General features: G+C 43.1%; 3 protein-coding genes across 4 annotated transcripts; 2 read left to right on the forward strand and 1 right to left on the reverse strand.

Annotated features, from left to right (window-relative positions):
- The first annotated feature begins 569 nt into the window (after positions 1–569).
- Positions 570–2,329, forward strand: LOC102285475 (gamma-crystallin D). The gene is made up of 3 exons (XM_070380203.1): positions 570–578; positions 658–900; positions 2,057–2,329. The coding sequence occupies exons 1-3, from the start codon at positions 570–572 to the stop codon at positions 2,327–2,329; spliced, it is 525 nt and encodes a 174-aa protein (XP_070236304.1).
- Positions 2,330–7,522: 5,193 nt separating this feature from the next.
- On the reverse strand, positions 7,523–7,858 carry LOC102283817 (ubiquitin-ribosomal protein eL40 fusion protein). Of its 2 annotated transcripts, XM_070380211.1 has the most exons (2): positions 7,762–7,858; positions 7,523–7,674 (listed from the first exon to the last, which is right to left on the reverse strand). In XM_070380211.1, exons 1-2 carry the CDS (start codon positions 7,856–7,858, stop codon positions 7,523–7,525), a joined length of 249 nt encoding a protein of 82 aa, XP_070236312.1. The 2 variants fall into 2 exon arrangements, with proteins under 2 accessions (XP_070236312.1, XP_014337416.1); XM_014481930.2 differs by having other exon boundaries at positions 7,523–7,858.
- A 4,760-nt stretch (positions 7,859–12,618) lies between these two features.
- On the forward strand, positions 12,619–15,469 carry LOC102283534 (gamma-crystallin F). The gene is made up of 3 exons (XM_005907040.3): positions 12,619–12,627; positions 12,707–12,949; positions 15,197–15,469. Exons 1-3 carry the CDS (start codon positions 12,619–12,621, stop codon positions 15,467–15,469), a joined length of 525 nt encoding a protein of 174 aa, XP_005907102.1.
- The last annotated feature ends 362 nt before the right edge of the window (positions 15,470–15,831 follow it).

Consider the following 15,831-nt stretch of genomic DNA (forward strand, 5'->3'; position numbering starts at 1 on the left):
CAGAAAGTTTGACATTTTGGGAACCCTCTTGGTAAAACATTATAACTTCTTATACTTTTCAATGAAGAAGCTCTCTTAAAGGACTAATTTGAAATTTTCAATATTAAGTAAAGGTCATTTCTTTCTGATTAACAATTAGCATTCAATATTATGGCACATACTTCTTAGAGCTTAATTTCTATTTGCCATTTCAAGACTCTGCCTTTTTTGTTGGGCCACTTACATTTTCTTGTTTTTCCCCAACTCATAGAAATAAACGATTGGAATATATATGAAATGGCTGAAGCTCTACTTCTATTATTAAATAGACAATGTCCCAGATTGCTTTTTTTTTTTTTCAAACTGTCTCATCTAGCATCAGCCAGTGATAGAAACTCCAGAGAGAATGGGACCGAACTCCACAATAAGCCCCATGGACTCTGACAGCGAAGAGTAAAAAGAGAACACAAACATCCCCTCCTCACCCCGGGGGCCCCTTTTGTGTTGTTCTGCCAGCGCAGCAGCCCTCCCGCTATATAGAGCGCGCGCCGGCCCCACCGCACTGAACTCCATCCCCGCATCCAGCAGCCATGGGGAAGGTGAGCCCCGCGCCGGCGGGAGGGGCCCGCAGCCCGGCTGGAGGCCAGGCCTCTGAGCCTCTCCTTCCCTTCCTTGCAGATCACCTTCTACGAGGACCGGGGCTTCCAGGGCCGCCACTATGAGTGCAGCAGCGACCACTCCAACCTGCAGCCTTACCTGGGCCGCTGCAATTCGGTGCGTGTGGACAGCGGTTGCTGGATGATCTACGAGCAGCCCAACTATCTGGGCCCCCAGTACTTCCTGCGGCGCGGTGACTACCCAGACTACCAGCAGTGGATGGGCCTCAGCGACTCAGTCCGCTCCTGCCGCCTCATCCCCCACGTGAGTCCATTTCCGTAGCAGATCCGGGCCCTGTGGACTCAGAAGGGATAGTTTCAGACAGAGGTTCAACATTTGGAGTAGTGATCATTCAGAATAACAGAGTTTGAGAGGGAAAGTAAGCTATTGTATATTATTGTATATTCGTTCAATATAATTTGCTCAGAACAAAAGCAAATTGTTGCCCAGTTCAGTTCAGTTCAGTCGCTCAGTCCTGTCTAACTCTTTGCAACCCCATGAATTGTTGCCCAGGTACCAGTTAATCAACAAATATGTATTGAGTAAGAATGCATTTGCAGCCCTGAGCATGTATAAGATAGAGGTCCTGACCTGGAATTATTTACAACGGAGTTGTAGAAAAACCACTAATATCACTAATATTTCAAAGAAAAATAATTAGGTGCTACTTTCTGAGCAGATAGGAGTGGAAAAGGATACTTTTACAAGAGTTAGTTTTGTAACACCCTTTCACCTTTTTGCTCCCCACTTGTATATTTTAGTTTTTCCTACCTGTACAAGTAAAAGTACTTTTTGTCAAGGGAGAATGACACAGAGATTTTACATGTGGGCTACACAGAGTTCACATGTGTGTTAAAACACTAAGGTTTTTGAAAAGTTTTGAATCAGTCCTTGGGCTGACTGATTTTTCTTTCTCATTTTTCCTCATTCATAAATTATTAAGTGAAAATCAAGCATTTAACTGAGAGACTTCAGAAGCATCTAAGTCCTTGGTGATCTTTCCAAGATTTATTTTAAACTTAATGTAGGATCATTCATTTCATAAACTGATTTTCCTGTTCAAACAGGCATGCCTGAAACACTAAAAAAAATCTTCAAAATGGCAAAAATAGTAATAAGCTGTTAAAGTTTTGGTTTCTCTACGGTACAGTGTCCTGAGCATGGTTAACAGTTTGTCCTGGGAAATATATGAATGTATTGAAGTACAAGAGTTCCTTCTTAATTTTTAGTCACACTTTACAATCTTGAAAAGGTACTGAATTTTCACCTTTGAAAATGAGGAGTATATAAAGATTCAGAAGTAATTCATTTTTACCTTATACTTGAAAATGGCTTGAGCCTCACCAAACTGAATGGCATGAATGTGTTGGAATCATTTCATGGTTTGCTTTTCTCTTCTTTCCACCTCTGGATGGGCCAGGCTGGCTCTCACAGGCTCAGACTTTATGAGAGGGAAGATTACAGAGGCCAGATGATAGAGATCACTGAGGACTGCTCCTCTCTTCAAGACCGCTTCCACTTCAATGAGATTCACTCTCTCAATGTGCTGGAAGGCTCCTGGGTCCTCTATGAGTTGCCCAACTACCGGGGGCGGCAGTATCTGCTGCGGCCAGGGGAGTACAGGCGCTACCATGACTGGGGGGCCATGAATGCCAAAGTGGGCTCCTTGAGAAGAGTCATAGATATCTATTGAAATAAAGGCATCGTTTCTCAATCTGGAAACTAATAAAGTATTTTCTGTTTTCCTGGCACTGGTTTGCTTGTGCTTTCCCTTTTGTCTTACTTTTATTTTATTATTTTATTTATATACTCACACAGAAGATACAAGTGGAAATCAAGGTGTATGATCTTCAGATAACAAAATTCTCTCACTAGAACTATGCTTTCATATGAAGCAGAACTTTACAGCTTGTGAAACACTTTTATAATACATATCTTATTTGATTCTCTGGCCTTTAAACTTGTTGCTGCTTCAGACTAGTTTGCTAGAAATCTCGCCAGTTTTTCTTTGAGATGTGAGGATCTGAAAATTGAGGTTCAGAGATGGTGTGACCCACTTTTCAAATCAAGGATTCTGAAGCTAGTTACCACAATGGGCTTCAGAAGATTTTTAAATTCCCTACTGCTGCTGCTGCTAAGTCGTTTCAGTCATGTCTGACTCTGTGCGACCCCATAGACAGCAGCCCACCAGGCTCCCCTGTCCCTGGGATTCTCCAGGCAAGAACACTGGAGTGGGTTGCCATTTCCTTCTCCAATGCATGAAAGTGAAAAGTGAAAGTGAAGTCAGTCGTATCCAACTCTTAGTGATCCCATGGACTGCAGCCCACCAGGCTCCTCTGTCCATGAGATGTTCCAGGCAAGAGTACTGGAGTGGGGTGCCATTCCGTAAATTCCCTAAGTTGTATGCAAAAGTTAAGTTCACACATCTCTGGCAGACTCTATTTTTCTCCTTTCATTAGTTTGCTTTTTTTTTTAAGTGTTTGATATTGATTCTTATCTGATCTCATGACACTTTTTGGACATTGAAACATAAGTGGACAAATGCTGATGAGGAGAAGAGATGGTTCTGGAAAAAGTTTTGTCTTCCTGATGAAAGGGAATAGCTGCCTAAGGTTCCCTCTTATTTTAGGCATTTTACATTCAAGGGGTGACAAGCATGAGGGAGAAGCCACAGTTTCAGAAATGCTGGCCTATATGTGGTCAAGCCCCTAAACCAATGGTAGCTATTTATTAGGGCTCTCCAGAGTAACAGAACCAACAGGATCTCTATAGATATGAAAGGAAGTGGAAGTGTTAGTCTCTCAGTCGTGTTCGACTCTTTCCAAGTCCATGGACTGTAGCCCATTAGGCTCCGCTGTCCAAGGGATTCTCCAGGCAAGAATACCGGAGCGGGTAGCCATTCCCTTCTCCAGGGGATCTTCCCAACCAAGGAATCAAACCCGAGTCTCCCGCATTGCAGGCAGATTCTTTACCATCTGAGCCACCAGGGAAGCTCAGATGAGGAGATTTATTCTAGGAACTGGCTCATGTGATTATGGAGGCTGAGAAGTCCCATAGTCTGCAAGCTGCAGAGTCAGGAAAGCTGGTGGAATAATTCAGTCTTGAGTCCAAAGGCCTGAGAACGAGGAGTGCTGATATGTCTGAGAACAGAAGACTGATGTTTCAGCTCCTGCAGGTGGAGAAAGTAACTCTCTCTACCGCCTTTTTGGTCTATGCAGGCCCTCAACAGACTGAATAAGGCATAGGTAGAGGTGAACTTCCCTACTCAGACTACCAATTCAAATCCTAAGCTCTCCCAGAAATATCCTCACAGACACACCCAAAAATAATGTTTTGCCAGCTATCCGGGCATCCCTAATCCCAGTTAAGTTGACATAAAATTAGCCATCACACAAGGCCAGCAATCCTTTACTTTGAAACTTCTCGTAATGGGAGTAAAATAAACCCACGTTTTTTTTATGCCACTGTCACGGGTGTTCTGTTATTTGTAGTTGAATACACATTTCTGGTTGACACAGAGCATACCTTTTCCCAACGTAACTGCTTAGAACTTTATTCAAAGACTCAAGGAAATTCCTAATGGAAAATCTCTTCCCTTCCCCCAGCCCAAAAAGAAGAAGAGAGGGAGAAAGTGAGGGAGGGAGAGGGAGGGTAGAAGGCAAGTCATTATAGAGCAATGAACTCATATGATATTTAACATATTTCAGACTTGGAGATTATCTAACTTAGATCACTCATTTTATATAAGGTAAACTAAGGTCCACTTTTAATTTCAAACAGTTAATAATAGAAGTACATCAGAATTCAGAACTCACAGTTCAGAAAATCAGAGATTTTCCATTACGGAATCAGGAAGATTCTTGTCAAAATAATGACAGCACTAGCATACAGATTCTTACCATGAGGTCACTGCAAGCAACTAACCAGGAATTGAATTAGATATATAGGATAATCCACAGCTGCGTTCCCTGCATGCATGCAGGTGTGTGCTCAGTCACGTCTGACTTTTTGTGAGTAGCCCGCCAGGCTCTGTCCATGGGATTTTCCAGGCAAGAATACTGCAGTGGGTAGCCATTTCCTCCTCCAGGGGATCTTTTAACCCAGGGGTTGAACAGCATCTCCTGTGCCTCCTGCATTGGAGGCAGATTCTTTACCACTTGAGCCATTGGGGAAGCCCAGTATTCTGTCTGCTGCTGCTGCTGCTGCTGCTAAGTCACTTCAGTTGTGCCCGACTCTGTGCGACCCCATAGACGACAGCCCACCTGGCTGCCCCGTCCCTGGGATTCTCCAGGCAAGAACACTGGAGTGGGTTGCCATTTCCTTCTCCAATGCATGAAAGTGAAAAGTGAAAGGGAAGTCACTCAGTTGTGTCCAACTCTTCACAACCCCATGGACTGCAGCCTACCAGGCTCCTCCGTCCATGGGATTTTCCAGGCAAGAGTACTGGAGTGGGGTGCCATCGCCTTCTCCAAGTATTCTGTCTACATATATACAAATATGATAGCCACACAGTTATATACATTTATAGCTGTGTATATATACTCTCCGTATGTATGTATATATATGTATTAATATATTGCCTGTATAAGGTTAGAGGGAATATAACATTGTTATCATTTACATTCTCCTGCTGCTTATTGTCTTGCATTTCATTGCTAGAATCGTAGCAAGGAGGAGTGGTGATTATGTTTGTACTCAAAGACTGATCTGATCAAGTCATTTCCCTGATTAAAAACTTCTGATATTGTTCCACTGCCCACAGAGAAAAATTCTACCTTTTCAAGAATCTGGCCACAGCTTATCCACTTCCTCTCCAATTACCAGGCCCCAGTCATCCTTTATTCCATCTCTTCCAAGCACATGAAGCATTTTCACATCTCTTTGAATTTGCTCATGTCTTTTCCTCACCCAGATTATTCTTCCCCACCTTCTTCCTGGTGAACTACTCATCCTCCAAAGCTTGATTAGTTGTTGTTGTCCAGTCACTCAGTTGTGTCCAACTCTTTGTGACCCCATGGACTACAGCACGCCAGGCTTCCTTATCCTTCACCATCTCCCGGAGTTTCCTCAAGTTAGAATGTACCCTAATCCCTTGGCCAAAAATGGATCTGAATCAGTTATATACATTAGACTGAAATTAGCCAAAACACCATACCAAATGGGTAAGTAATATGGAAATCTACTCACACGATAGGAAGTCCTAGGGTAGCCCAGGGTTTAGGGATGGTTGATTCAGCAGCTCAACACTATCATCAGAGTGCAAAGTTTGTCCATTTCCCACAATATTTAGCATCTGTATTATCCTGAAGCTGGTGTCCCTGGTACCATAGCTGCTAGCTGCAAATGGGGAAACATACAAGGAAGGTTGAGTAAAGGAAAGAGCCTAACAAGTTTCGCCTACAGCACAGTTGTGTCCAGAGCACTAATTCCCAGCATTAAAAAAGACCCTGAAATATTACCAGTTCTTAAACGTAAGCTTTGGTGGTGTATGATAGAATGAAATGAGTAAATGGGGAAAGAGGAAGAAAACCCAAGGAGGGAAAGGTACTAATAAAAAAAAACTTAAGACATTAATTTTATTAATTATTCTCTTATTATAAAGTAAGAGGAAGAGGACTGTAAGTTAAAATAAACTGTTTTAAATGCTTTTTAATTCCATTTAAGTCACTAGGATTCATCCCATTTTAATGTTTTTAATTTTAATGTTTATAACTACAGTAAAAAAATTTTTTTTTTTTTTGCCACATCGTGCAGCTTGTGGGATCTTAGTTCCCCAGCCAAGGAGAGAGCCTTTGGCAGTGAGAGGATGGAGTTCTAACCCACAGTAGAATTATCAAAATCAAGAAATTAATTTTGAAAAATTAATTGATTCCCTTTTTTCTTGTTGCTAATGGAAGACTTTTAAAATCATAGTAAAATATACATAAAATTTACCATTATAGGCATTTTTAAGTGTACAATTCAGTGGCATAAAGCACATTCACATCATTATGCAACCATCAACACTATTCATTTTCAGAACTTTATCATCATCCCAAGCTGCTGTACTCATTACACAATAACTCCCCATTCCCACCTTCCCCCAGCCCCTGGTAACCACCATTCTACTTTCTTTCTTCATAAATCTATTCCAGGTATCTCAAATGCATTGAATCATATGTTTGTCCTGTGTCTCACTTATTTCAATTAGGATAATGTTTCCAAGGTTTGTCCAAGTTGTGAAATTCATCAAAATTGTATTCCTTTTTTAATGCTGAATAATATTCCATTCTATACATACACCACATTCTGTGTGTCCATACACCCATTCCTAAAAGGGCACTTGCGTTGTTTCTTCCTTTTTGCTATAATAAAGAATGCTGCGATGATCATTGGGATACAAATAGCTGTTTAAGTCACTGCTTTCAATTCTTTTGAGTATGCCTAGAAATGGAAATGTTGAATCGTGTGGTAATTAAGTGTTTAATTTCTCAGAAACTACCATACAATCTTCCCCAGTGGCTCTACCATTTTACAGTCCCATCAACAATGTACAAGTTTTCCAGTTTCTCTGACATCCTCACTAACACTTATTTTCTGTTCTGTTTTTTATAATAGTCATTCTAATGTGTATGAAGTATCTCATTGTAGATTTAATTGCATATCCCTAATGATTAGCAATGTTGAGCATCTTTTCATGTGCTTATTGGCCACCGTATTATCTTATTTGGAGAAGCTTCTAATCAAGACTTTTTTTTTTTTAACTGCTCCAGTCAATGAAAAGGAAACTTTATTGAGGCCCCAGGGCCTTGGGGCTTGGGCACGAGGCCACCCTGCGGTCAAAGGAGAAGCCGGTGGAGGGGCTTTATTTAACCTTCTTCTTGGGGCGCAGGTTGTTGGTTTGGCCTCACTTCTTGCAGCAGTTGACAGCACGGGGGTGCAAGTAAGTGTAACACTTGCAGCAGATCATCTTGTTGCAGTTGTGTTTCTGAGCGAGCTGGCAGAGGGAAGGCTCAGTGATGCTGCCTCGCAGAGAAAGCACCATGTGCAGGGTGGACTCTTTCTGGATATTGTATTCTGACAGAGTGCAGCCATTCTCCAGCTGTGTGCCCACAAAAATCAGATGCTGTTGGTCAGGCGGGATGCCCTCCTTGTCTTGGATTATAGCTTTGACATTCTCAGTGGTGTCACTGGGCTCAAGGGTAATGGTCTTGCCCACTAGGGTCTTCATAAAGATCTGCATCTCTGAGTCTGCTGCTTGGCCACCTCATTGAAGAGAAAGGGCAAGCCTTTTTTTTAATTGGTTTTTTTTTTTTTTTTAGGGGGCATTGCTATTGATTTTGCTGAGTTGTATCAGTTCTCTGTACATTTTGAATATCAATCCTTTATCATACATGATTCACAAATAGTTTCTCACATTCCCTGGGTAGCCTCTCCACTCTGTTGATAGTTTCCTCTGATGCACAAAAGTTTTTATCTTGATGGACTCCAATGTATCTATTGCCTATGCTTTAGTGTTATATCCAGGAAATCATTGCCAAGTCTAATCCCATGAAGATTTTCCTCTATGTTTTCATCTAAGAGTTTTGTAGTTTTGTGAAGCAAACTCACTTAGAAGGACAGCGTGGATAGCGGAGTGAAGTTTATTACACTGGCAAGTCCGAGGCAGTTTCCTTTTCAGCCAGGGACCCCAACTGATTTTTGTGACAACCTTTTATACCCAAAGTATATGTGCCCAAGCCCACATCCCCATATTCTCTAAAGTCCACCGGGGACAATGTTAGTAAGAGATACAATCAGGTTATAGCCATAGATTTACATCTTGACATACAGTTTAGTCTACATCATTATTAAGATTATATAGTGAACATTGCTTTCCTTCTGGCTCTGGGAGATCTAGGTATGGGGTCTGCCTGTTTTGGTTTTTATCTGTCTAGGAAGCCTGCTTGGCTGTTAGTATTTTATCTCTATGGCCTCCCTGGTATGCAGTTCAAAGTCCACCAAATTGTAAGATGCAGCTCCTTTTCTTTTAAAAATGGAGTCAGTCCAGTCAGGGCAACCTGCTTCTTTCCTTCTTTAGTTTTAGTTCTTATATTTAGGTCTCTAATTCACTTTGAGTTAGTTTTTGTATAATACATATTGTAAGGTAAGGGTCCAACTACATTCTTTTGCATGTGGATATCTAGTTTTCCCGGTACCATTGTTGAAAAGACTGTTTTTTCTTCATTGAATGGTCTTGGGAGCCTTGTCAAAATTCACTTGACGGTATATGTAAGAGTTTGCGTCTGTGTTCTCTACTCTTCGTTTGTCTGTATGTCTGTCTTTATGCCAGTACCACACTGTTGTGATTAGTGTAATTTTGAAGTAATTTTGAAATCAGTGTGAGAATGTCAGCTTTGTCCTCCTTTTTCAAGATTGTCTCTGGGCAGTTCCCTGGTGTCTGGTGGTTAGAATTTGGCACTTTCACTTGCAGTGCTCCAGGTTCAATCCTTGGTCTGGGAACTGTGTGTGCTTAGTCGTGTCTGACTCTTTGTGACCCCATGATCTGTAGCCCGCAAGGCTCCTCTGTCCAAGGGCCGTTCTCCAGGCAAGAATATTGGAGTCTGTTGTCATGCCCTCCTTCAGGCGGTCTTCCCAACCCAGGGATTGAACCCAGGTCTCCCGCATTACAGGCAGATTTTTCACTGTCTGAGCCACCAGGGAACTGAGATCCTGCAAACTACATGGTAAGGCCAAAATTAAATAAATAAATAAAAATTAAAAATTGCTTCACACACACAAAGTTTTGGGTATTTGGGACCCCTTGAGATTCTATCTAAATTTTAGGTTGGGTTTTTTCTACTGCCACAAAAAATATCATTAGAATTTTACAGGGATTACATTGTATCTGTAGACCACTTTGGGAAATACTCACATCTGAACAATATTAAGTCTTCCAGTCCATGAACATACGATGTTCTTCCATTTATTTATATCTTCTTTTCTTCAGCAATGTTTTGTAGTTTTCAGCGCATGTTAAAATTTTAACATACGTTGAGTATTTTCCATATCCTTAAATAAATTCTTTGTGAATATGATTTTTGGTAGCTGTGTAGCATCTCATCAGAGAGATGCTCTATAATTTGCCTAGTTAATGCACTATTTTGGACATCTTGTTTGAATCTAATTTTTCACATTATAAAGAGTGTTCTGATGAAATGCCACTGTGCATAACATTTTCATGTACCTTTAGCTATTTCCTTTGGACAAGTTCTTACAGGTGAAAGCATTAGATCAAAGAAGTGAAAATTAAGAGGTTTTTTTTTTTTTTTTTGTGGGGAGGAATGAGGTCTTTTTTATTTTGGTAAAAAAAAAAAAAAAAAAAAAAACACATAACATGAAATTTACCATTTTAACCATTTTTCAAACACATAGTACAGTGAACGTGAAAGTCACTCAGTAGTGTCTAATTCTTTGCGACCCCATGGACTATACAGTCTGTAGAACTCTGCGGGCCAGAATATTGGAGTGGGTAGCATTTCCCTTCTCCAGGGCATCTTCCCAATCCAGGGGTTGAACCCAGGTCTCCCGCATTGCAGGCAGATTCTTTACCAAATGAACCACAAGGGAAGTCCAAGAACACTGGAGTGGGTAGCCTATCCCTTCTCCAGTGGATCTTCCCAACACAGGAATCAAACCAGAGTCCCCTGCATTGAAAGCAGATTATTTACCAACTGAGCCATCAGGGAAAGCCAACTCTTTGTGACCCCATGGACTATACAGTCCATGGAATTCTTCAGGCCAGAATACTGGAGTGGGTAGCCTTTCCCTTCTCCAGGGGATCTTCCCTACCCAGGGAGCAACTATTGCTAACTATTTGGATGTTGTGCAAAGATCTCTAGGACTTTTTCATCTTGTCGAACTTAAAGGAGATTTTAAAATACTTGTCCATGGTGATTTTGTTTTTTGATTTTGGTCACAACTTGAGGCATGTGGGATCTTAGTTCTCCAACCAGGGACTGAACCCTGCATTAGAAGCACTGAGTCTTGACCACTGGACCTCCAAGGAAGTCCTGACAGTGATTTTTAAAATATGGTCCTATGATTTTAATTTTTTCCTCCTTTCTTCTTCTCTATAGTTTTCACATTTCTATAAAATTAGAATTTTTGAAAGAAACAATGTGGGAAAGTCTTAATAAACATATGTGTTTCAAATAAAAATTTTCAAGGCAAACAGTTTTTTGGCTTTAGGCTTAAGTAACAAGAATCCAGACTGAGGAATGAAACAGGATGTATCACAGTTGCATATAGTTGAGGACAAGATCCTTCTAAAGCAGTGGTTTGCATCCAGGGTTGATTTTGCTCCCCCAGGGGACATATGACAATATCTGGAGACATTTTTGTTGCCATAACCATGAGGGTGATGCTAATAGCATGTAGAAGATTGAGACCAGGGATGCTGTTCAACATCCTCAAATACAGCGGACAGACCTCCACAATTGAGATTTTTTTGACCCAAACTGTCACAACAGTATGAGGTTGAGAAAATCTGTTCTAAGAGGGGAGCACCAGAAGAAGCTGGTGGAGGTGGGGTGGGAGGGGTTTAAGGGAAGGAAAGAAGATTCCAGCCTGTGGAACCAGAATATTAACCAGAGAGCAACCAGGCTTGCCCAGGAGCCAGGGGAGGTAGAGAAGGGAGAGTCTTTGCAAGATTGTAAGATTGTAAATCTGTTATATTTGCATATAACCTTGAAATTGCACGCAGCTAGAACTAATTAGTCAAGGCTATGGTCTTTCCAGTAGTCTTGTACAGATGTGAGAGTTGGACCATAAAGAAGTCAGACCACTGAATAATTGATGCTTTTGAACTGTGGTGCTGGAGAAGACTCTTGGGAGTCCCTTAGACTACAAGGAGATCAAACCAGTCCATCCTAAAGAAAATCAATCCTGAATACTCATCAGAAGGACTGATGTTGAAGCTGAAACTCCAATACTTTGGCCACCTCATGCAAAGAGCCCACTCATTGGAAAAATCCTGATGCTGGGAAAGATTGAGGGCAGGAGGAGAAGGGGACGATGGAGGATGAGATGGTTGGATGGCATCACTGATTTAATGGACATGAACTTGGGCAAACTCCAGGAGATGACGAGGGACAGGAAAGCCTGGCATGCTGCAGTTAATGGGTGGCAAAGAGTCAGACATGACTTGGGCACTGACAACAACAACAGAATAATTAGGCTTAGCCCCTAATTTGCAAAATTATTGGTTAATTAAAAAGTTAGTTAAATAATAACCACCATGAGTTGCCTCATGAACTCCAGAGTTGGGAGCTTCCGGGAGACACTGGCTGCATCTGGAGGTGACGGTGGTCCACTCAGTCTCCAGGGAGCAGAGCTGAGCCAGGTGCATGAACAGGGCTTCCTGGGGTCCAGCGCCTACCACCTGTCTTCCTCCGGTGTAATGTCTACTGCATCCGCTCCTGAGCCGTGAGGATGGGAGAAAGTTCTCTCAGGGGAAAATCCCATCCTCCTTCAACCGTCCTGTGCAGAAGGCAGGTGTCTGTGTCCCACATCCTCACACCAAGGAAAAGCTCTCATCTAGACGCCTCCCGCTGGGCCCCATCCTGACCTCTGACCCAGTCACAACCCCGTGTCAGTTCCTCAAAAAGAGATCACTTAGAATACTTAAAAGATAAATAAAATATTTCATTACAAGTGTTAACACAGTTAAGCGCTTTTGCTCGCTTCCCATCTCCTGAATAGGCTTCATTTAAAGGCCCCAGAGGCACCAAGTGACAGTTTTACGCGGGTCATCAGTTCGAAAGCTCTGGAGAGTCTAAGAGAAAACATACAGTAAGTCCCCCACCCCACCCCCGCGGTCATTATATAGAAAAGAGACAGAAAGGAAATCCTCCTCACCCGGGGGCCCCTTTTGTGTTGTTCCTGCCAACGCAGCAGCCCTCCCGCTATATAGAGCGCGCGCCGGCCCCACCACACTGAACTCCATCCCCGCGTCCAGCAGCCATGGGGAAGGTGAGCCCCGCGCCGGCGGGAGGGGCCCGCAGCCCGGCTGGAGGCCAGGCCTCTGAGCCTCTCCTTCCCTTCCTTGCAGATCACCTTCTACGAGGACCGGGGCTTCCAGGGCCGCCACTATGAGTGCAGCAGCGACCACTCCAACCTGCAGCCTTACTTCAGCCGCTGCAACTCCATCCGCGTGGACAGTGGCTGCTGGATGATCTACGAGCAGCCCAACTTCCAGGGCCCCCAGTACTTCCTGCGGCGCGGTGACTACCCCGACTACCAGCAGTGGATGGGCCTCAACGACTCCATCCGCTCCTGCCGCCTCATCCCCCACGTGAGTCCGGTCCCCCTGGGCCTGCCGTGGCCTCGGGTCACACCGATGCCCCAGAGCTGTGGTCAGAATGTAGGACGGTGGCCTTCCTTTGCTGGTTCTAACCGGGTTCTATTTTCCTTTATAATATCTCTTAATTGAGAATACAATGCTCTTAATTGAGATTGTATTTTTCTTTGCTAATATTAAACTCACCTCTACTGGGAAAAAGTGGCATGGTATTTGTTCAGAGTGTCTATGCCACAGGTGATGAACTCCTCACACTCCAGTGGTCTTAGGCTAGTCCCTGGGCTATTTCTGTCTTTCCTCACCTGTAAAATGGGGCTACTGGGGCGGCTAATTGGAGAAGGCAATGGCATCCCACTCCAGTACTCTTGCCTGGAAAATCCCATGGATGGAGGAGCCTGGTAGGTTGCAGTCCGTGGGGTCGCTAAGAGTCGGACACGACTGAGCAACTTCCCTTTCACTTTTCATTTTCATGCATTGGAGAAGGAAATGGCAACCCACTCCAGTGTTCTTGCCTGGAGAATCCCGGGGACAGGGGAGCCTGGTTGGCTGCCGTCTATGGGGTCACACAGAGTAGGACACGACTGAAGTGACTTAGCAGCAGCAGCAGGGCGGCTAATTCATAGAGCTGAGATGAGGTGGATAGGAGATTGCCTGGTACCTGGCAAGCCACCCTTCGCCCTCCAGATATTGACTACTTTGAACAACCAGGGTCTCTCAAGTCCTGCTTTTTGATTCAGCAAAACAACTGACCAGCAGTGTGACTCCAGGAGCCCCTGCAAAGCCACTGCTATCCAAATAAAGCCCAAGCAGCCTGGAATTCCACAGTTAGGGATGCTATAATTTGACTATGACAGCGTTCTGTGGAAAATGTACCACTTTGGGTAACTTTGAAAGACCCTCAGAGGATTTAATGCTTTGATAGAACCTAGACTGGCATTAGAAGCCTGGAAATCTCGGCTTCCACCTTCCAGTCCTGACTCTTGTGATTACAGCCTGAAAGCTCTAGTCATTAGTTTCTCATAAAAGCAGACAGAATGGTTGCTCCACGTGTGTCAGGCTGTTGTGAAGATCGAAATTAGGTAACGGACATGTGAACCCTTTGCAAACCATGGAAGATGCCTTATTAGTGGTTTTTTTATGCCTCAGAATGAATTGTTTATGAGAACCTTTGCTAAGGAGGGTTTGATGGTGGAAGAAGGAAGACTGAATACGTACCTGTCGGGAAGAAACGAGCAGATAAAAACCAAGTGCTCCAAAGAGACAGACAGGATTCACCCAGGACTAACAGCCTCCCTTCCATTTTCCTAAACGTCTTATAATCTATTGATCTAGACAGGCCTGCCTCATAATTTTGAGCTTCTGTTTTTATCAATAACCTTAAAGTATTTTCCTGGATCATATGTTAGAGCTGAGGACTGAAACCTAACCATTATGATGGCTCTTGCTTTTTAGGACTTCAGAAAAGCAGGACTCAAAGCAGAAAGGAAGGGATTAGGAGATGTCTGGTCTGAACTGCTACCAATCTATGTCTTACTCTGGGGAAAGCAATTCTGCTTCCTCTCTCCCCAGCCTCTTCTAAAGCTACTGAGATCCAAAATAATGCCTTTTGCCAGGGATATATTTGCCTTTTAATTTTAAAATCTAATTATTTTTATATCCTCCAAGGAGAACTCCAGGCCACTGTAAGTCAATGGTCTTTATAAAGGAGAGAACAAAAATTATATATAAAATTGCTGCTTAAAAATGGTACTAAATAGGTGCTAAATATGGTTCATGTAGGTTGTGGTCCTAGAAAACTCTAGGGAGCACCATGCATATCCTTTTTATTTTGGCCACACCCCACAGCATGTGGGATATTAGTTCCCCAGCCAGGGACCAAACCCACACCCATTTCATTGGACGGGTGGAGTCTTAACCACTGGACCATCAGGGAAGTCCCACATATCTTTTTTTTTTTTTTTTTGAATGGCAAACCAGAACAACTTCAGTTATTTTAATAAGTAAAATTTGCAATATAAAATGATGCTAATCTGTGTTCATCTGTGTGAATGGCACTCTCTTCAGTTTTGCAGTGGGCAGTGTACCCAACTGTATACAGTTGACTCTGGTGTTAGCTGTCTTTTTGTCATCTTTGATATAGAAAAAAAGTTCTAAATGCCCATTCCCCCAGGGGTGTGAGTGATTGGTGGCTAAAGACTAGCTTTTCTGACTTTTCCCATCTGCTGATTGCTGAACCCACAGACCAGCTCCCACCGGCTGAGGATCTACGAGCGAGAGGACTATCGAGGCCAGATGGTGGAGATCACGGAGGACTGCTCCTCGCTCCATGAGCGTTTCCACTTCAGTGAGATCCACTCCTTCAATGTGCTGGAGGGCTGGTGGGTCCTCTATGAGATGCCCAACTACCGGGGGCGGCAGTACCTGCTGCGGCCGGGGGATTACAGGCGCTACCACGAATGGGGGGCTGTGGATGCCCGAGTGGGCTCCTTGAGGAGGGCTGTGGATTTCTATTGAAATATTTTTACTCTACCTTTTTCTCTATCTGGAAGCTAATAAAATATTTCCTGTGTGTTTCCTGCAGTTATGTAGACTTCTTTTCCTTTCAGACTCCTTGGGTGGACTCAACAAAATAAAAGGTAGGAATAATGTGGCTTTTCTTACACGTGTCAGTAGAAAGCATGGCTAGCAGTTAGAGAGTCTGGACAGAATGTCTGGGTCCAAACACTTACTTACATCCTGGCGTGTGAAGTCAAGTGGGCATTAGGAAGCATTCCCATGAACAAAGCTAGTGGAGGTGATGGAATTCCAGCTGAGCCATTTCAAATGCTAAAAGATGGTGCTATTTAAGTGCTGCACTCAATATGCAGAACTGGAAA

The sequence above is a fragment of the Bos mutus genome, chromosome 2 (genome assembly GCF_027580195.1).
Source record: "Bos mutus isolate GX-2022 chromosome 2, NWIPB_WYAK_1.1, whole genome shotgun sequence".
Taxonomy (NCBI): Eukaryota; Metazoa; Chordata; class Mammalia; order Artiodactyla; family Bovidae; genus Bos; species Bos mutus.